The sequence below is a fragment of the Mustela putorius genome, unplaced genomic scaffold (genome assembly GCF_011764305.1).
Source record: "Mustela putorius furo isolate JIRA1106 unplaced genomic scaffold, ASM1176430v1.1 tig00000196_pilon_pilon_pilon, whole genome shotgun sequence".
NCBI classification, from domain to species: Eukaryota; Metazoa; Chordata; class Mammalia; order Carnivora; family Mustelidae; genus Mustela; species Mustela putorius.
Genome location: NW_025421310.1, coordinates 6,899,864 through 6,920,548, shown reverse-complemented (window position 1 = coordinate 6,920,548; position 20,685 = coordinate 6,899,864). Strand labels below are relative to the sequence as shown.

The window sequence follows — 20,685 nt, the reverse complement described above, 5'->3', positions numbered from 1 at the left end:
GCCTACCCTACATGCTAAGTCCTCATCTTAATTTTTTTTTTTCTCTTCCCTAGGCTACTACATCACTCTACTTGGGAAATATTTCTTTTTCTTATGGGGTATCTATGACACACATAGGATGGTCATATGTGCATGTGTACCTCACGGACACATGAAAACCACCCTCAATGCAGGATGTGGGGCACATACTTAAATTTGGGGCCATGGGTCAATACTATAGAGTCCCAAGTCTATGTCCAGAATACGCCATTCTGACTAAAACAGATTTAGGGGGAGTCTTCTCTATGGGACATGGGAAGGAAGGTATTGGAAGAAAGGAGTGATGGTGGCTCACTGAGAGAGAGTACAGATGTCTTATAAGACGTTCTATTAACTTGTCCCCCTACAGCGTGCTACTGGGGAATGCACTAGTGGAAGAGCTCATGTCAGTACAAGGCCCCGAAAACACTACTGGCTAGACAAAATCAATGCCAAAAAGCAGTATCAAGGAGTACACAAGCTAAAAGACCAACAATACGTATTCTCTATGTCACAAAGCTTGGTAATACACATACAGTAATATCATCCTATTCACAAAGAGGAGAAAATCATAGCATAGACTGGGGAAAAATAATCACATATCCCTTCGACCTTCAGAGTACTGGGAAAATGGTGTCCTAGGTATATTGTTTTACTCCAGTACCAAACACGTGATGGATTCCATCAGCTCGAACAACCCGCAATGAAATAGATTAATACTAGACGTAGAACAGCACGTCATTCATGGCATACCCATATCCGTATGTTAGAAAACAGTTTACTGGGGCACCTCGGTGGCTTAGTGGGTTAAAGCCTCTGCTTTCGGCTCAGGTCATTATCCCAGGGTCTTGGGATCCAGCCCCCATTGAGCTCTCTGTTGCACCGGGAGCCTGCTCCTCCTCTCTCAATCTGCCTGCCTCTCTGCCTACTTGTGATCACTTTCTGTCAACAAAATAAATAAAATCTTTTTTTCCAAGATTTTATTTATTTATTTGACAGAGAGAGATCACAAGTAGGCAGTGAGGCAGGCAGAGAGAGAGGAGGAAGCAGGCTCCCCGCTGAGCAGAGAGCCAGATGTGGGACTCGATCCCAGGACCCTGAGATCATAACCTGAGCTGAAGGCAGCGGCTTAACCCACTGAGACACCCAGGCACCCCCCCAAAATAAATAAAATCTTTTAAAGAAAAAACACCACTGTTTTATTAATGAAAATACATTAATATCATACATACACTGAGTAATGCATATCAAATCCACTCTAGTGTCTCCATTTGAAATACAGAACACACATGTGCAAATGCATTCAAGTGTTGTCATAAGGATGTGGGAGTACCTATTTCCGAAAATTTCGGGATTGAGGTACATTGCTCAGAAATGTGTATGTTCAATTGTATGGCATTGTAGGGGTGAAGAGTTAGCTACCCTCCTGCAGTCATCTGTCAGGATTTTCTCATTTAATCACATCAAGTCATACTCTCTAAGGATTGCACTTACGAAGATACATTCAGAGTTCACTGCACGACTCCCTCTTCTTTCTTCAAGGACAATAAGCAGTCCTTAGGCACTCTCTCAATTCATTACATCCATAATTTTCTCTGCAGTATGAATTCCGTGATGTGCAGGAAGGGTTGTGTGCCTGCTAGTAGTTTGGCCACATTTTTCATCTGTTGTCTTTCCAGTATGAATTCTCAGTTTAGAAGGCGTGCATGCTGGACAAAGGCCTTGACACACTGGTTGCATTTGTGAGGTTACTGTCTAATATGAATTCTCTCATAGGCATGAATCAGTGAGCACTCTTTAACCAATTTTTCTCACACTCTTTATTTTCTTTCCTTCTTAAAGATTTTATTTATGTATTTGACAGAGAGATGGAGAGAGAGCACAAGTAGAGAGGAGGGTCAGGCAGGGGGAGAGGAAGCAGGAGGCTGTCTGCTGAGCAGGGAGCTAGCTCAGTGCAGTGCTCAATCCTGGGACCCTGGGATCATGACCTGAGCCACAAAACCGCCTTTGCCACCCAGGTGCCCCATTCAAACATCCTGTACACTGGTAAGCCATCTATCCCATATGAATATTATGATGATTAGTGAGGACCGAGTGCCTGTAAAGGCCTAACAACATTCTTGACGTTGGTCAAGTTTCTTTCCAGTATGAACTCTGAGATGTCGAGTGAGGTTTGAGCTGTGTATAAAGGCCTTACCACATTCTTGACATCGGTAACGTTTCTCTCCAGTGTGAATTCTGTAATGTTTAGCATAGAGTGAGCTGTGGTTAAAGGCCTTGCCACATTCCTGACACTGGTAAGGTTTCTCTCCAGTATGAATTCTGTGATGTTGAGTAAGGGATGACCTGTCACAAAAGGCCTTGCCACATTCTTGACATTGGTAAGGTTTCTCTCCAGTATGAATTCTGTGATGTTGAGTAAGGGATGACCTGACACAAAAGGCCTTGCCACATTCTTGACATTGGTAAGGTTTCTTTCCACTATGAGTTCTGTAATGTTTAGTCAGGCCTGAGCTGTGGATAAAGGCCTTGCCACATTCCTGACATTGGTAAGGTTTTTCTCCAGTATGAGTTCTGTGATGTCCAGTAAGGGCTGACCTGTCACAAAAGGCCTTGCCACATTCTTGACATTGGTAAGGTTTCTCTCCACTGTGAATTTTGTGGTGCCGAGAACGATTTGACTTCCAGGCAAAGGCCTTGCCACATTCTTGGCATCGGTAAGGTTTCTCTCCAGTATGACTTCTGCGATGTTGAGTAAGGGTTGACCTGTCACAAAAGGCTTTTCCACATTCTTGACATTGGTAAGGTTTATCCCCACTATGAATTCTGTGATGTTGAATAAGGGCTGGGTGCTTGTTAAAGCTCTTGCCACATTCATGACATTGGTAAGGTTTCTTGCTATTATGAATTCTGTGATGTCTATTAAGACCTGAGTGATTGTTAAAAGCCTTGCCACATTCTTGACATTTGTAGGGTTTTTCTCCAGAACAGATCTGCGAATGTTCATTTTTTGATAAACAGTCATTCAAGGTTGGACCACCTTCTTCACAAATGTGTATTTTTTCTCCAGTATGCATTCGCTGATGTTGACATAGTGTTGAGTGGCAGTCAAAGCATTTACCACATTCCTTTAAAATGTTAGTTTCCTTTCCCAAAAGGATTATCTCATTGATGTTTACGCTTGATGACTGACAAAACATGGTCCCTGCTTTATTAGAACTGAATGCATTTTTTCCCTCGTGAATTCTCTGATGATCACCAACACGAGAGGACTGGTTATGAGCTTTCCCACATTCATTCCATTTATGAGGACTGTCTCCCAAGCGGTGACCATTATGTATACTGAGGTTAGAGCTTGGATGAAAGCCTTCCCCACATTTATCACATTCATAATGGTTCTCTGCAAACCAAGCCTTGACACATCGGTGAACACTGGAGCCCTGGTTCAATGTTTTCTGAGATTCAGTGCATTGAATAATTCTGTCTCCAGTGAAAAGCCTCTGGTCATTCTGGAGGGTTGACTCCTCAGTGGAGCGCCTCTCATATGGATCCCACTGAGCACATTGTTCTTCATTTCTAAATCTCTGATTTAAGGTCAGGCCAGTCCTATTTTCTAAATGGCTCAAATCGTTATCTTCAGCATGGACTAGGTTACCTTCCAAATCTGCCAAATGGTCTGTCCACGAATAGCTATGTTTGAATATCTGACTGGAGCTTGTGCTGACAGAAACACACTGCTCTGCAGAAACAGTTGACTTAAAAACGGAGGTTTTCTGCAGTGGTTTATATACTTCACCACTTGGGGCAGTGAGATTCTCATTAAGGGCAATTGCCTTGGTTTTGGTGTATCGTCCAGGATTTCTTTGATGCCCGTCACCATTCCCATCACTGTCCCAGTCTCTGCGTAAGTATAAAATCTCAACAGCACTGTGTTTGTATCTGGTCATTGATTCATTCTGGAAAAAAACTTCTATGCTCTGCTTTAGCGGGAAACTCTGGGTGTCATGTGAAGATACAGCTGAAAGATAACAAATAAAAGTAAAACCATTGCACTTACTACAATCAGAAGAATATACTGAAGACTAATAATGCAGAAACATCAAGGGAAACAGACCATGTCAGAAAGATGGCTGACAAGGAGTCATCAGGACCTCATTTCTCCATAGATACATAACATAGCACACAACGTATTGGCCATATATCCTAATAGATAATTCTGTGATATGGTCACGGTGTAGCAGAAATCACTTTCATGTATCTCTAATAGTCAGAAAAAGGATCATATAACCTCAAAATTAGCAGAAGAACGGAGGATATGGAAACAGATAAATGAACTGACTCAAATGGAGTAAAAATAGGAACCTATCAAGCACAGGAAGAGTTTTTTGGTGGAAAAGATCAACAACACTGGCAGCTGATTAACTAAAGAAATAACGATAAGTGAAGAAGTGAAAGCAGACACAGTATAACTGACTGCCGGAATAAAAGTAATTGTAAGAGGCAACAGTGGATAATCAGTGCCCACAAATTCATACTAAAAGACAAGTACAAATTTCAGAAAAGGTTTAACAGGGGCACCTGTGTGGCTCAGTGGGTTAAGCAGCTGCCTTCGAATCAGGTCATGATCTCAGGGTCCTGGGATAGAGTCCCACATCGGGCGCTCTGCTCAGCAGGGAGCCTGCTTCCCTCTCTCTCTCTCTCTCTGCCTGCCTCTCCATCTACTTGTGATTCCTCTCTGTCAAATAAATAAATAAAATCTTAAAAAAAAAAAAGAAAAGGTATAACAAATTTAGACTGGATCACTCAGGAAAATAGAGAACATCTCAACAGATCTACAACTGGGAAGCCAAATGAAAGAGGAACAGATCAAAAAAACCCAACGAACAAAAATTGCGTCTGAGAGGGGCTCACTGGATATTCAAACAGACACTGAGGAGAAAGGACTGCAAATCTCCTCAAACATTTCCAAGGCATGGATATCAGAGAAACTAGCTGAACACTCTCTCTGCGGCACCAGCATTCCCAGCTCACGCAGGCCAAATAAAACCAGAAATTCAAGACTCTGCATTAACAGAAGGAAGGGCAAAAATGACATGATCACATTAAGGGAGACAGAATACAAATATGGGCATACTGGACAACGTGTCATGTTAAAAGCACTCAAAGTAGAGAGAGAAGGAAACCCCAACCTAATGAAAGCCACAGATGTATGAAAAGATGAAACCTATTCAGTAGGAACCGTCTGCAACATTCTCTTCTATCATCAGCAGGTAATGAAGTGACCCCACCACTGCCTTTGTGTAGAATACTAAACATTCTAGTCAGAAGAATTATGCAATGAAAAATAGAGTAAAGGAATCTAAACTGAAAAAGAAACAGTAAAACTCCTTGTTCACACCTGACATGATTACAGAAATGCCTTAAAATCATCATTTTATTTTTTTTACTGCTTTTGGTCATTGTTGTATTGTTTATTTCTGCCAGTATTTCCCTACTAGACTTGCCGTTTCCCAAGTTGTTCATGTTATACAATACGGAGCTAAGAAAAATCTTGGAATAAACAACTTAATTTCCACCAAGGAACTAAAAAAGGAAGAGACTAGGATGAAATTTCGTAGAGGAATGAAAAAAAGAAAAATCTTAAGTAAATAAAATAAAAGGTTAACACTAATGGAACACAGAAAGTAATGCCCATTTCAATCAATAAAACAAAACTGGCAATGCTTTAACTCCATAAACCATTACATAATAATAAATAGGGAAATTTGTTTTTTTATGATTTAACTTATTTACTTGACAGACAGAGATCACAAGTAGGCAGAGAGGCAGGCAGAGAGAAAGGGAGAAGCAGGCTCCCCAATAAGCACAGAGCCCGATGCCGGGCTCATTCCCAGGACCCTGGCATTGTGACCAGAGCTAAAGGCAGAGGCTTTAACCCACTGAGCTACCCAGTGCCCCTAAATAAGGAAATTTATGAAAACAAACAAACAAAAAACAAAACAAAGCAGGGAATTGCTAAAATTGGACAAGTTATTAAGACTGATTTCCTAACCCTGAACCAAAGAATCAGAATGAATCACTATAGTTTCAAAGGTTCCTAAAAAGGGGGCAGAGCATCCAGGTGATTATGGAGTTCTTCGCTTCCCATCAATCTTCATTCAAGTCCTTTACAACAAATGCAGGTGAAATCTCCTGCTGGCTGCAACGCTGGATTTTGTAGCTTGGAGCTCACTGCATCCATGGCCTTTATCAATTTCAAGTTTCCCCTGCATTTTTTTAAAAAAGATTTTATTTATTTATTTGATAGACAGAGGTTACAAGTAAGCAGAGAGGCAGGCAGAGAGAGGGGAAGCAAAGCAGGCTCCCTGCCAAGCAGAGAACCCGATGCGGGGCTCGATCCCAGGACCCTGGGATCATGACCTGAGCTGAAGGCAGAGGTTTTAACCCACTGAGCCACCCAGGTGCCTCTCCCCTGCATTTTTGCTAATACCCATGGATTCAGGCTACAGGATCACTTCTTTGAACATAGGCTTAGTTCTGAAAACTGACTTTGCCTAAAATGAGCACAGTTATACAACATGGTTGCACTTTCTGGTCTTCCCAGAAGAATCCACCTCCAAAGAAAAGACTTCCTAACAGGCCTCAGTGTTGAGAGAAGAAGAGACCAAGTTAAAGGAAATGGAATTAAGAAGCTCTCTCATGTTCTTCCATCAATGGCCTGGGCTGCTCGTCCTGGGCTGCCTGTGAGCACCACAGGATCTTCTTGGTTTTCCAGTTCCCTTCTTTGCTCTGCTGGGCACATGCTTCTCTTTCCCTGTCCCTTCCCTTCTACATAAAAGAACATTTATCTCCGCTCTGATACAGATCAGTTTGCTTTCCTAGGACATTATCCTAATATGAGTACTTAGGATTAGCTTCTTTCGAAGAGTAGGTTTAGTTTTCTTTACCTGCAACTTCGTAAGACACTAATCTATGTATGTATATGCTTCTTGGTATCCGCTTTGATTTCATTTCTATTAATATATACTCTACAATGTCCCATTACATTAGCTGTACAACATGTGGACTCAAAAACTCTATAGGTGCTACTATACTCACTAATAGTAACTAATATCTGGCACCATAAAATGCTATGGGAAAACCACTGGAGGGGGTCCCTGCATTCTTTTCACCCCACGGAAGCCTGTACTTCCCAATCCCACTTCCTCATGTTGCCCATCATCCTTCTCCATTCCACACTGGTAACATTCAGGCTATAGATTGTATTTGTGTCTCTTTCAGCTTTTTTCTTTGTCTGTCGTCATTTGTGATATGTGGTTTGGCCCAGAAGGTGTTATGCGATGTGAATTAAGTGACATACAAATACTGTATGTATTCACTTATGTGAAACAATCTAAATGAACAAACAAGAAACAGACCTATGAATGTCTGTTTTGTTTTGAATTAAGTCCACCAATAATCTCAATAAATGTAAAAATTCCAAGATGACACACATCCTATACTATAACCTGTTGGTCTGTAGCAGTGTCCAATACTGGCAGAAGAGAATAGATTCCCAGGTCAAAGTCCAAGTGTCTTATGGCTCACGACACAGCAAACATCATAAACATATTCATCACACTAATTCCAATGGCCAGCCGGCCACCCTCAACTCATACAGAGACGCAGTGCACATGGGGTGGGTTTGTGTTGGAGACTCTGAGCATAGGAAACCCCAGTATCTTCAAGGAACATCTAGCATATATGCCCGATCCATGGCCAGGAAAACAGACTATCTGTTTTCCTGTACAATAAACTCATCTGTCCTTGACCCAAGACCAAGATGCTATTACTACACTACCAAGCATTCTTATATGCAGATATGAGTGGAATGGCCATTATAACTAAAACATCAATCAAGGAAACGCTCACGCAGATCAGGAGGTTACCACATGACTTCAAGGAAGAGTGATAATACTGTATAAGGCACATGTGTGATTTGTCTCAGATATCCACTACAGTTCAGATACATTTTCCATCATGATCTCTTGCTGCTCACCTGGCGCTGCTGTACAGTCACATGCAGGGTAAATCCCAAAGTTAATGTACCTGGAAGGTTTGACTTTACGATCTTCCAACCATCGGCCATAGGGCCAACTGCAAAGGTCTGGAAGGTACCCAAGATGCACACTGTAGCACCAAAGGCACATCCCTGGCAACTCTGTGAACCTATCAAAGTAGCATTCATTCAACATCATGGTAGAAATCTTTCACCCAAATGCTGTCAGTGTGGGTCTATTACAGACAATGTCCACTGATTGCCTATTCTCCTGTGTAGATGAACCTACCTGGCTAAGGAGACCTGTCAGCACCTGATTTGGGTGTCCAGCCAATGCTTTGAACTAGAACATTCTCTGTTCTCTGTCTGTGTAGCTATGCATGTTCTAAGTCACTTCCCAGGGCTGACCCTAGCCTCCATTCCTGCGCCATTAGAAGCCTGAACAGAGACCCTAGACAACCTCAGAGCTTCTCTTACAGGCTTCTGGGGAGAAGACCAAGCCATCAGCACTGACTAATGTCATTTCTGGGGTGGCTCAGTTGGTAAAGTAGCCACTCTTCATTACAGCTCAGTTCATGATGTCAGGGTCCTGGGTTCGATCATGTCATCAGCTCTCCACTCAGCAGCGAGTGTGCTTCAGGATTCTCTCTCTCTCTGTGTCTTCACTCTACTCACTAGTGTGCTTTAAAATAAATGATTTAAACAAACAAACAAACAAATAAACAAACACACAAACTGGGGCTCCTGGGTGCTTAGTGGGTTAAACTTCCAACTTTTCATTTCAGATCGGGTCATGATCTCAGTCTCAGGGTCCTGAGATCGAGCCCTGTGTCATGCCTCAAGCTCACTAGGGAGTCACTTTGAGATACTCTCTCCCTCTCCCTCTGCCCCGCCCCTGTCTCTCACCTGAGCTTTCTGTAATATAAATGAATATGTTTTCTTTTTTAAGATTTTATTTATTTATTTGACAGAGATCACAAGTAGGCAGAGAAGCAGGCAGAGAGAGAGGAGGAAGCAGGTTTCCTGCTGAGCACAGAGCCCGATGCGAGGCTCGATCCCAGGACCCTGGGATCATGACCTGAGTGGAAGGCAGAGGCTTTAACCCACTGAGCCACCCAGGCGCCCCTGTTTTCTTTATTTTAAACTGATCTGGAACTTATGTATATACTTTTTTTAAGTTAAGAAATGCATGAAAGACATTAATATATGTTATGGATTATATAGTATTGAATATAGCATTCTCACGATAAAACTGTATTTGACTATTTTTATTGGAAGATCATAAACAATTGCAGGCTTAAGCAGTTCTTCATCAGCACACCAATACAGGCAGCAGAAAATCCGCATACACTAACTTTAAGGACACTCTCAATTTTAGGGCTTCCTTGAAACAGCTAGTTAGTTTCAGGGCAAAGTGTCATTGCCTTTGCGCCACACACTGTGAAAGAATTCAAAGAAGAGACATTCAAAAACATCTTCCACATCCACCTCTGCTACAATTAATGTGTTTCACCATAGACTGGCCCCTGTGACAGTTCTGGTCAATGGCGTAGAGAGAGTGCTGCCTTGGGGAGGAAGGCTTTCCCTGAATGAGAACAGAAAACACTTAAAATCAAATCCACTATGTCCCATGAGGTTTACACTGTCGCCTTTGCTACAAGAAACATGGATTGCTCTCTGGTGCTGGGCAGTTATCCTGGGTCCAGGATAAGTCAGGTATAAGCACATGGCTGGGGGTAGACAATCCCAGAAAGAAGACATGTAAAAATCAGATTATACTTGAGGTTGTCTGGGCTATTTCAGAAGACCTGAGCATCTACCAACTCACTGGATATGTAAATAATCAAATATCCACCTTTTTTTCTGCATGTATGCAACAGGCTTTCATGGTATTGCTGACCACAGCAGAACCGCTACTGAAAAATGTATTATCCTTCAACTGATTCCATGTTCAATATGAGCATACCATGCTACCCAACTTGAATGGTACCGGTCTCTACAACTCATTCAAATCCTCTTTTCACTCAGGTCAAGAGGCGTGTAGGGACAACGTGAGCTCTGGAACAACATAGGGACAGCTCCAAATGTTGGGAAGGCTGTTTGTAGCAGAAATTGTCACTGCTGGTAATTGGTGACTGACTTCTCAATGATTCAGGGCCTTGCACATGGATCAGAGCACAGGATAGATTCACCCCAGGGCTGAGTAGAAGTGAGGGCATGCCCTGCCAACCACAGGTCATCATGCTTGCAAGGTCACCCATCTATCTTGGTGGAGACCTATGTTGGGTTATATTCCTGGGATACCAATGCTGCTCCATCACACCTTACAGAACACTATGTTCTGTTTAAGTTAGAACAACTAGTCAGCACCAAGCCCTGTTCCATATTTGTTTCCTTCAAATAAATGTTAAAAAAAAAAAATCATGAAGTCTCCACATTTTTCCCTAATAAGTGCTGACACTGAAGTGAACAACATGGATGACATCACTTCCTAGAAGGGAAAATAACAACAACTAAGGAACTGTTACTTCGCCAAACGTAAAGGAAGGAGCGATGTCTCAATTTAACTAAAGGAATTTATAATTCCCCCTGGAGAATTACACTCACATTTATTTATATTTTTTAAAGATTTTATTTATTTATTTGACAGACAGAGGCCACAGTGGGCAGAGAAGCAGGCAGAAAGAGCGAGAGGAGGAAGCAGGCTCCCGGCAGAGGAGAGAGCCTGATGCGGGGCTTGATCCCAGGATCCTGGGATCATCACCTGAGCTGAAGGCAGAGGCTTTAACCCACTGAGCCACCCAGGTGCCACTACTCTCACATTTAAATTAAATTTTGAATACCATGACATTCCATGGAAACTCTTGTTAAAAATCTCTATCAAGGCAGGTAAGCAACACATCAACACAGGAATAAGGACAACAGAGTAGATCCTACAGGAGTAAAACCCAGTTATGTAAGAGACGATTCACATGGGGAGAGTCTCAAATTAAGGTACACCAGATGTAGGAAGCATAAATTCAATACAATACAGAGAAAACTATTTCTATTATGAATCTAGAATCTCTTTACTTGCTAGGAAATCATCAGTTTTCAAACTTGGAAATGACCTGGTTTGAACCAAGGTTTCTTTTCCTTCTGAAGATACAGGTACACACACATATGTATGTACACGTGCTTCTTCCTACTTAGTTCTGCGACTTCAAAATTGATCTTTAGCTTAATATGACACATCGCATTCTGTGCAGATCAAAACCCTAAAACTCTCCTTGTGTTTTCTATGCTCACAAAACAACAGGAGAAACATACAGGGTAAAATTTGATCGATAGTCCTTGAGAATTTTGTAGCTGTGGCTTCTCATTATATCGGCAGTGACTTTGTTCAATTAGCCATCAGTAGGTAAAACCCCTGGGTGTTAGATGGTGAGCCCTGGCTCAGGACAAGGGCTGGGTGGTTCAGTGGGTTAAGTCCCTGCCTTTGGCTCAGGTCATGATCTCAGGCTCCTGGGATGGAGCCCCAAATCCAGCTTTCTGCTCAGCAGGGCGCCTGCTTCTCCCTCTCTACCTGCCTCTTTACCTAATTGTGACCTCCCTCTGTCAAATAAACAAACAAACAAACAAATAAATAAATCTAAAAAGAAACACATGGGAAATCCACTTCATCTTGTGCAAGAGCTCCTAGAAAATCACTGGGAGGATTCTCAGCAGTCCAAACAGGAATGGGCCCAGCATAACGTACTCAGGTACTCAAAGATTGAAAAAAGAGCCACCAACAATACTTTACCTAGCAAAATTATTTTCCACAGAGGCAGAAACGAAGACATTCCCAAGTAAAAACCCCTCTAAGCTTACCAGTAGATCTGTCCTACAAGAACCATTAAAGCAAGTCTTTCTAGATGACATAAAAGGATTCTACGTAGAATCCCCAGCCACCTGAGAACACAGAGCTCTCCACTGAACATAAATATATAGACAATTACACAAACCTGCTGTGTTGCAATGAAATACCAGTCACATTTATTTCTGCTACAGAGCTTTGTTTTGGAAAAATAAAAAATAAAAAATAAAAAATGAAGAAAAATCACAAATGTAGGTCACAGAGTATAAAAGAATTTGTGATGTCAGTAACAAAGTCGGGAGGGGGTGCAAGGGTGCAGACAGGAAGAGTTTTCTATATAACTGACACTGAGTTTTAACAAAGGTTTGTTTCAGGGCACCTGGGTGGCTCAGTCAGTTGAGCCTCTGCCTTCGGTTCAGTTCAAGATCTCATGGAACTGGAATATAGACCCACCCTGGGCTCTGTGCTCAGCGCGGAGCCTGCTTCCCCCTCTCTCCCTGCCTACCTCTCTGCACTTGTGATCTCTCTCTGTGTCAAATAAATAAATAAAATCTTTAAAAAATAAAAATAAAATGTTCGTTTTACAGCTAAGTTGTTTTAATGAATCTCTAAGGTAGCCACAATGAAAATACTCATAGAAGACACATAACTCAATGACAAAGGTATCAAGACATATCATGGGTATTAATCCTACAATTAATTAGATAAAGTATATTTTTGTATTTCATACCAAAAAATGATACAGAAGTATAAAAAGTTTTAAAATTCCTCTGAATTCAAAAGAGTCTTTCTCTCATGCAGAGAATAAAAATTCACCCACAAATACATGAAGAAATTAATTCTATGTGGATGACAACTCACATAGACATGGTACAACATTCACTGACCACTCACCAAGGAGAAAAAAAGTAAGGGCGACATAGTATATGTGCGACATACAAACCAAACACAAAAACACACATAATTTACCGGCAAAAAGCATAAAGCTCATTCTTTTTTGTTATACTCACATGGTCTTGAAATATGCCAAAATATACTGAACTGAAAATTCTCTTCCTCTAACAACCTGCACAGATAAAACCCAACCCACACCTAGCTAATGTCGTGGAATGAGCCAGACAAGGAAGCACGTTCTTAGGAAATTACCAAAGCAGAATAAGAGGAAACTCAACCCACAAAGTCCTAAATAAAACATTGATGTATGACAGAAAAGGAAAACTTCTATATTACCATAATTTTGAACTTTGTCTATGTACCCATGAAAAACAAGCAACTGATTGGCATGTCTTCATGGACTATAGTATCGTAAAGAATTCTCATTAAAATCAATCATAAACAGCTCTAAGTAAAAACTTTATGAACACTTAAAAAGCTTGAAAGACGTGTATTATGGTGTCGGAGGCAGGCCCCTGGTCAGGGCAGCCTCTGCCATTAAAAGATGGCGCCTGGCTAGTTGCCAGGTTAGGATTGCCTCGTGAGACTAAGCGGAACGCCCAAAGAGGAGGTAAACAGCATTGGTTGCTAGCGAAGTTGTTCCTTTAGGTGCACAGCCTGATTCGCTCCCTCCTGTACCTGGCTCGCTGATTGGTCATGTAACATATGTATTACATATTATGTATATAATTATGTATATTATGGTATTAATATATTCGTTCTCCTCCACAGAATGTAACGCTATAGTCCATTCGGTTAAGACACAGGAAACAAACATCATCTTCATTTCTGAATAAACAAACATCATAGATATTGAAAATATGTGGAGAGACACTGTAAGTGAAATTAATATTTGCGATTAAATTCTGATACATTCTGAGGAAAGTAGAAGAAAAAGCTCATGATTAATTTTCCATGAAGCAACACTGCATTACTGAACACAAGGATTTTTCAAACATGGAGGTCTGAGGTACCTGGGGGGTCAGTCAGTTAAGCATCTTCCTTCAGTTCAGGTCATGATCTCAGGGTTCTGGGATCCAACCCCACACTGGGCGCCCTGCTCAGCAGGGACTGGGCATCTCCCTCTCCTTTTGCCCTTCCCCTCCGTACTCATTTTCTCTCTCTCTCTCTCTCTCTCTCTGAAAGAAATGAAATTCTTAAACAAACTATATGGGAATATTACTAATTGTCTAACTCACTTCTTATAAAGCACATGCCCATGTCCTATCAAGACATTTGATGTAAAAAACTCAAAGATAAATCTCGTATAAAACTAATTACAAAGTGAAAAAACACATGACAAAGTCACAAGTTCACAGAACAATCATACAATGATGCAATTATTAAAAAATAAGGTAATTAATGAAAATTTCTTAAAGGCTACAAGTTCAAGTTCTAAATGTGGTAGTTCCCCAATATGATTTTATAGGTCGGAGTTCTTGTAAACAAATAGAGACATTACAGTATTTCACCACTTTAAAATGAACTCATAGAGCAGAAATTTTGATATGGGGGAAAAAAAAGAAAGAAAAAGAAAAAAGACCATTTGAAGGGAAATAAAGCAGTACATTTTCTCATTTTAGGGCAGTACTTTGTTACCTGAAGAATTTATTGAAACTGAATTTTGTAAGACTAAGATTAAAGCCTCTATGCCTTAGAAAGTAGAAGCCAGAACACATTAAAAATCTGTCTCCAGTGTTCTGGGAATTTCCCCACCACACTCCAGTGTGCATACAACTATCCTGACCTACTTGTCCCATAATGATAACCTGAATTGACAAAGGCCATGGTGTATAGGTCCTCAGAAATAGGCATGATTTCCCCAGGGCCCTCACAACAATAGAAAGCTCTCAGATTAGGGGAGTCCTCCCCCTCAAAGGAGAGTCTCCTGGCTCTTCCTATGGACATGATGGACCATCACTATGGCAGAAGGAGAATTCCTAGAGAATAGAAGAACTTGATAATGTTAGAGAGCAGACCGTTTCACTTGGAAAGAGAGAGACATTAAACTAGGCAAGTCTCCAACTGACATTCAAGGAGAGCTACTCGAAACACTGCTTAAGGTCCACCCTCCTCCTTCAGACTTGGACCTCCCCTCTGTTATCTGCCTCACTTGTTCCCACCTACCTGAATGGAAGCCTCTGGTCTCCTTTCTCTTCACATCCCAGAGCTGCTTCTCTTGCTCCAAAAACATGATCAGGTCTGGCTTTGACAGAAGACCTGCTTATGAGGAAAAAGGAAAATGACTATTGCTGCCAATTCTAACTGTCCATCAGTCTTGTGCTCAGGAGAGAAGAGACAATATTGTACAATCCTAGACAATGGTTTCCCAAAAGCTGTTCTCCAACAGACCCTTTAGAAAACACAGGAGGCACAGCACCTGAGTGGCTCAGGATGATAAGCCTCCTTTGGCTTAGGTCATGATCTCAGGGTCCTGGGATCAAGCTCCACATCAGGCTCTCTGCTTGGTGGCGAGCCTGCTTCCCAGCCCCCTGCCTGCTTCTCTGCCTACCTGTCATCCTTCTCTGTCAGATAAGTAAATAATGTCTTAAAAAAAACCCACACACACACAAGAGAAATTTCCATTGTTCACATCTTGACCTACACTTCCAAGTAGTAGACATGATAATAAGAAGGGGAAATGTTGGTTTAAGGTGTGAGCAGCACCATTTATGTCACTAAAGGTTGAGAACTGCCCCTCCTCTGCAGAAGCAATGATATTTCCTTGAGGAAGGAGAAGCTAAGGCTGAGAAGGAAACCCCATGAAGACTGTTCTCTCCATCTACTTATTTCCCTTTCTGCCTGAATCTGAATTCTAGTCATTCCAAGAGAAATCTCCAAAAAGACAGTCTTCATGGGAAGGAATAAAACCCTGAGTAGTGTTTGGGAAATCTGGAAGGAGTCGTCCTCACCCAAGAAGAGGAGGTGTCCATAGCTCTCCAACATCACATCCCGGTACAGTTGCCGCTGAGTGTGGGTCAAGCATTCCCACTCATCCTCCGAGAATTCTATGGTCACATCCCTGAAGGTCAGCAGTCCCTGTAATAAATACCACAGTCTCCAAGTGTCCATTGACACAGTTCACAATGTATCCTAAGATTAAACCTGGAGTTAATGTCACCAACTAGAACTAGATCCGACCATTCCTTCTCCCTGAGATGGGTGTGGAGTTAAAAACAAAAAAACAAAAAACAAAAAACCCTATGGGGCAGAGGGCTGCCTGGTTGGAAACTTTCACTCCCAGAATTCAACTCTGTTCACTACACAGAGGTGACAGCCTTCCTTGTGCAGTGCAAAGTGTTGGGATGTGGGAGAGGAGCCAATGGTCAAGAAATTCGAGGTATGTTTTGATGTGAAATATTGGGGCTCTGGAGTGAGTGATGAAGAAAGGATTGTTGAGATAGCCATGGTACAAACACTGTGGTCCTAACGCAAGTGGAGAGGAATGTGAGCAGGACTGGTTCTATGCTGTCAGGTGGGGAGGGGGTGAGTGATAGCAGGAGGCTCTAAGGAATTTGGAAGCCAGTTTCCAGGACCCTCAGGGCCTCCCAGCTGGTGTTTTGATGAGGCCACTCACTGTATATTAACCCTTTAATCAAGACACCCTCCCGATATTTATCAGTGGGTCCCAAGCTTGAAGGATGGTGCCTAAGCTACCTTTGAGGAATGGAGTTCAAGTTTCCAAAGCAATTTTCATATGTTAAAGAGGAATTACAGGATTCTGGAGGTCTATTGTTAGGCTAAGGCTTCTTTTTGCATCCGACAAAACATTAACCTTGAGGCAGTTGTGAGTTCTCTGAGGAATGTCCTACTCTGCCTTTCTCAGGTATTTATCAACAGACTGGAAGTTGAAGGACAATTCATTTTATCCACACCTCTTCTGACTTTGTTCTCCTCAGAAACTACAAGCAAGGAGGACCCAGATAGTTCAGCTGGTTAAGGGTCTGCCTTCAGCTCAGGTCATGATCCCAGACTCCTGGGATAGAGCCCTGAGTTGAACTCCCCACTCAGTGGGAATATGCTTCTCCCTCTTTCCCTTTCATCACTCTCAAGCACTCTCTCTCTCAGCTGAGAAAACATTTAAAAGAAGAAAGGAAGGAAGAAAAAAGAATGAACCCGGGTGCCTGGGTGGCTCAGGTCATGATCCCAGAGTCCTGGAATCCAGCCCTGCAAGGGGCTCTCTGCTCAGCAAGTAGCCTCTGCTTGCTTCTCAGACTACTTGCAATCTCCGTCTCTCAAGTAAATAAAATATTTATTTAAAAAAAGATTATATTTATAGGAGCACCTGGATGCCTCAGTCAGTGGGCATAAGCCTTCTGCTTCAGGCCAGGACACAAGGTCCTGGGAATTCCTCCTACATTGGGGCAGTGGGGGAGTGTCTTTGCTCAGTGGGGAGCCTTCTGCCTCTGCCCATAACACACCCTACTTGTGCTCTCTTTTTCTTACAAAGATGTATATATATATTTTTTTTACAAAAACAGTATTTATTTCAAAGAAAGCAAGTGAGATAGCGCAAGCAGGCAGAACAGGAGAAGGAGAGGAAGAAGCAGGATGCCTGCCCACCTGGGAACCGGATGTGGGGCTGGACCCCAGGAACCTGAGATCATGACCTAAGCTGGAGGCAGAGGCTTAATCCACTGAGCCACCCAGGTGCTACCATAAGTAAAATTTTGAAAAAAATATTGTATTTATTTCAGAGAGCAAGAGAGAGACCGCAAACAGGCAGAGAATCAGAGGGAGAGGAAGCAGCAGGATCCCTGCCCACCTGGGAGCCTGATGTGGGGCTGGATCTCAGGTCCCCAAGATCACTACCTGAGCTGAAGTCAGAAAGCAGACTCTTAACTGACTGAACCACCTTCGATCCCCAAGATTGATTTATATTTTAGAGGAGATGGGGAAAGGCAGGAGAAGAAGAGAATCTTTAAGCGGACTCCCCTCTGGGCACAGAGCAAGAAACGGGGATACCAGTTCAGGACCCTGGGATCCCAACCTGAGCTGCAATCAACACTCCAACCTTAGTTCACTGAGCCCCCAGGCACCCTCCTCTAGTGGACTTTAAGTAGAATATCTCTTTCAAAGGCATCTGGGTTGCTCAGTGGGTTAAAGCCTCTGTCTTCAGCTGGGGTCATGATCCCAGGGTCCTGAGATCGATCCCCGCATCAGGCTCTCTGCTCAGCGGAGAGCCTGCTTCCTCCTCTCTCCCTATGCCTGTCTCTTTACCTACGTGTAATCTCTGTATGTCACATAAATAAACAAAATCTTTTAAAAAATAAAATTAAAAAAAAAAAAAAGAATATCTCTTTCACGTGCTAAAGATGAAGACACTCACACCCCCTTTCTTAGAGTGAGAAGTTTTCAAGTTTTTCTGGACTCCTACTCATCGAGTTTACATCTGCATTTACTTACTCCCCAGCTGCCACAGCTGATCGAGAATGCAGAAGAGCCCGAATGAGAAATTATTTCCCTCCCTGACATCCCAGGACCAGACCTCATCAGCCAGAGGAATCTTGGACTCAACACCTTACCCTCCGGATCTGCCACCAACAGAATAGACACTCCTCGCTTGGCTTTAAGTCAAAGTGACAATGGCTGACGCACTATCGAAGCCAGGCTGGGGACACAGGACAGAAAGCTCTGGGACATAGAGAAGCATTCAAAAAACCTAACCATGAGTATCAATTCTGACCACATCTTATAAATAGGTGAACGCAGAATCGAGAAGCACCCATATTCGAGGCATCCACATCTGCAGCTTCTAAACACGACGGTCTGCGGAGAAACAGAGGACATGGCTCTGTGGGGACAGCAGACTCACCTGAGAACCGGCCATTTCTGCCTTCGCCTCCACCTCTAGAATTCGTCCTCACGAGGGATCTGGGGGGAAATCACAGCTGCATCAGGAGAAAATGCCCTGAAATCCAGCAACAGAGCTCTTTCTCCTCACACTGCTTGCCCGCGGGCAGGACTTGGAGATGCAGAAAAGGCCCAACTTCCCAGCCCTTTGTGTCTGGAGCAGCTCAGAAACTGTGAGCTCCCCTGAGGACACCCATCCCTGCATTTTCCTCACCTGCTTTGTGGGGAGGGACGGGTCCCCTCCCACCGCCACTCAAAACGTCAGCAACAGCATCGAAGAGCGGGCTGCATTGGACGCATGGACCCGTCCTTCCCAGACTCACGGAGCAGAGACCCTGTCATTTCTTCAGGACCAAAGCAGCAAATACACTCTCAGAAAAACACCAAAAGCCCTCGGGCTCCCCCTTGGCCTCACTGAGAATCTCCTGGAGCCCTTAATTAACACAACAGTGTTGTTTTCGCCCAAACCAACTGACAGAATCTGAGGGGGAGGCCCGCAGAGGATATCCTTCCTGAAACTCCACAGGTGACCCTGCTGGGAAAAACTGGGGAGGTGACCAGACCAAGCAGGGGAACCAAGGCTGGGGCTGGGAAGAGAGTTCGAGCCCTGCCTTCTCCACCATCAGAGTTTTGGGAGACTGCAGGTTTTGCGGCCCCGACCTGCTGAGGCCTCCATGGCTGGCAAAGCAATGAAGCTCTGGCTGCCCTTGATCCCCAGCTCTGTGTGCACGTTCTGTTCCGGGTCTGAAGCATGGAGCTCAGTTCACACAACAGAATGAATGTGAGGAGAGGAAAGTTTGCTTTTCCTGCGCTGTTCTCAATTCTTCGGCTGGTCTAAGACTTAAAATGATGTAAGACATTTTCAGTAGAGAAAACAATGAAGTTCTTTATTATGGCAACAAGAAAGACATGAGGCACAAAGACAGGTGATTGAAGCTCCTGTGTCACTGCCTTAAGAAGGAGGAGGTGGATTTAGAATTTCCAAATGATGAGGGAGCAGGAGGTTGGCTGAAGACAAAGCAAAAGCTGGCGCCATGCACCCCCACTCTCTACCTGCTCCTCTCTGCAATATGTGTAACATTCCTCAGGCACCCCTGACTACCCTAGAAGGAAAACAAATAGTTGACTTGCAGAGATCACAATCCTGCAAGGCAGGAGTCTCCCTTGGTTTACAAAGGTTCTTGAGATTCACAACAAAGAAGTTACCTTATCAATTGTCCAATTTCCAAAGGCACATAACTCAATTCCTCAAGCCCTAATGTCACCCTCCCCTCCATAAAAACTGAAGGAGGCTGAGGTAGAAGGAAAAGTAAATAAAGTTACATTTCTTCTAAACCCAAATCTCACTAACAAGGACCCTTGATAGCAGGAATGTAACATTCCACCAGGAGACTCCCAATTGTCTTTATGTTAGTGCCTCATTAGAGGGAATGTGGCCTTGGCTTGATAGTAAAAAGGCCTTCAATATCCTGATAGTATTCTTTACCCCAACAGCCATTCTGAACACCCCTTTGTCCTCACCTAACCCAACTCCTGTGTATATAACCAGCCACTCCTCACATGCCCAGTGCAGCAGCATCTCCATCTGCCCATGGTCCTGTCCCCGTGCTCTAATAAACCACCTTTTTGCAGCAAAGCCATCTAAAGAATTCTTTCTTAGCCATCGGCTCCGAACCTCACCTAGGTTCAAGAACTTCATCACAAAGAGGGGATTATATTCAGAGGAGAAAGGAAAGATGAAATATTTATCAAACAATGTTTGCCCTCAAGGTAGTCAACTCTTCATTTTCTTTTCTTTTCTTTTTTTTTTCAGTTTCATTATTTTTTTCCAGTATTCCAAGATTCACTTTTTATGCACCAAACCCAGTGCTCCATGCAATACATGCCCTCCTTAATACCCAACACCAGGCTCACCCAATCCCCCACCGCCCTCCCCTCCAAAACCCTGTTTGTTTCTCAGAAACTACAGTCTCTTATGCTTCATCTCCCTGTCCAATTTCCTCTA

At 42.9% G+C, this 20,685-nt stretch overlaps 1 protein-coding gene across 2 annotated transcripts; it reads right to left on the bottom strand.

The window, feature by feature from the left end:
* Positions 1–1,974: 1,974 nt before the first annotated feature.
* LOC123391169 (zinc finger protein 345-like) lies at positions 1,975–19,177 on the bottom strand. 2 transcript variants are annotated; one of them, XM_045076994.1, is made up of 5 exons: positions 18,895–19,177; positions 18,643–18,701; positions 15,740–15,866; positions 14,955–15,047; positions 1,975–4,036 (listed from the first exon to the last, which is right to left on the bottom strand). In XM_045076994.1, the coding sequence occupies exons 2-5, from the start codon at positions 18,655–18,657 to the stop codon at positions 2,127–2,129; spliced, it is 2,145 nt and encodes a 714-aa protein (XP_044932929.1). In that variant the 5' UTR covers positions 18,658–18,701; positions 18,895–19,177; the 3' UTR covers positions 1,975–2,126. The 2 variants fall into 2 exon arrangements, with proteins under 2 accessions (XP_044932929.1, XP_044932928.1); XM_045076993.1 differs by lacking the exons at positions 18,643–18,701; positions 18,895–19,177 and having other exon boundaries at positions 15,740–16,119.
* Positions 19,178–20,685: the final 1,508 nt, after the last annotated feature.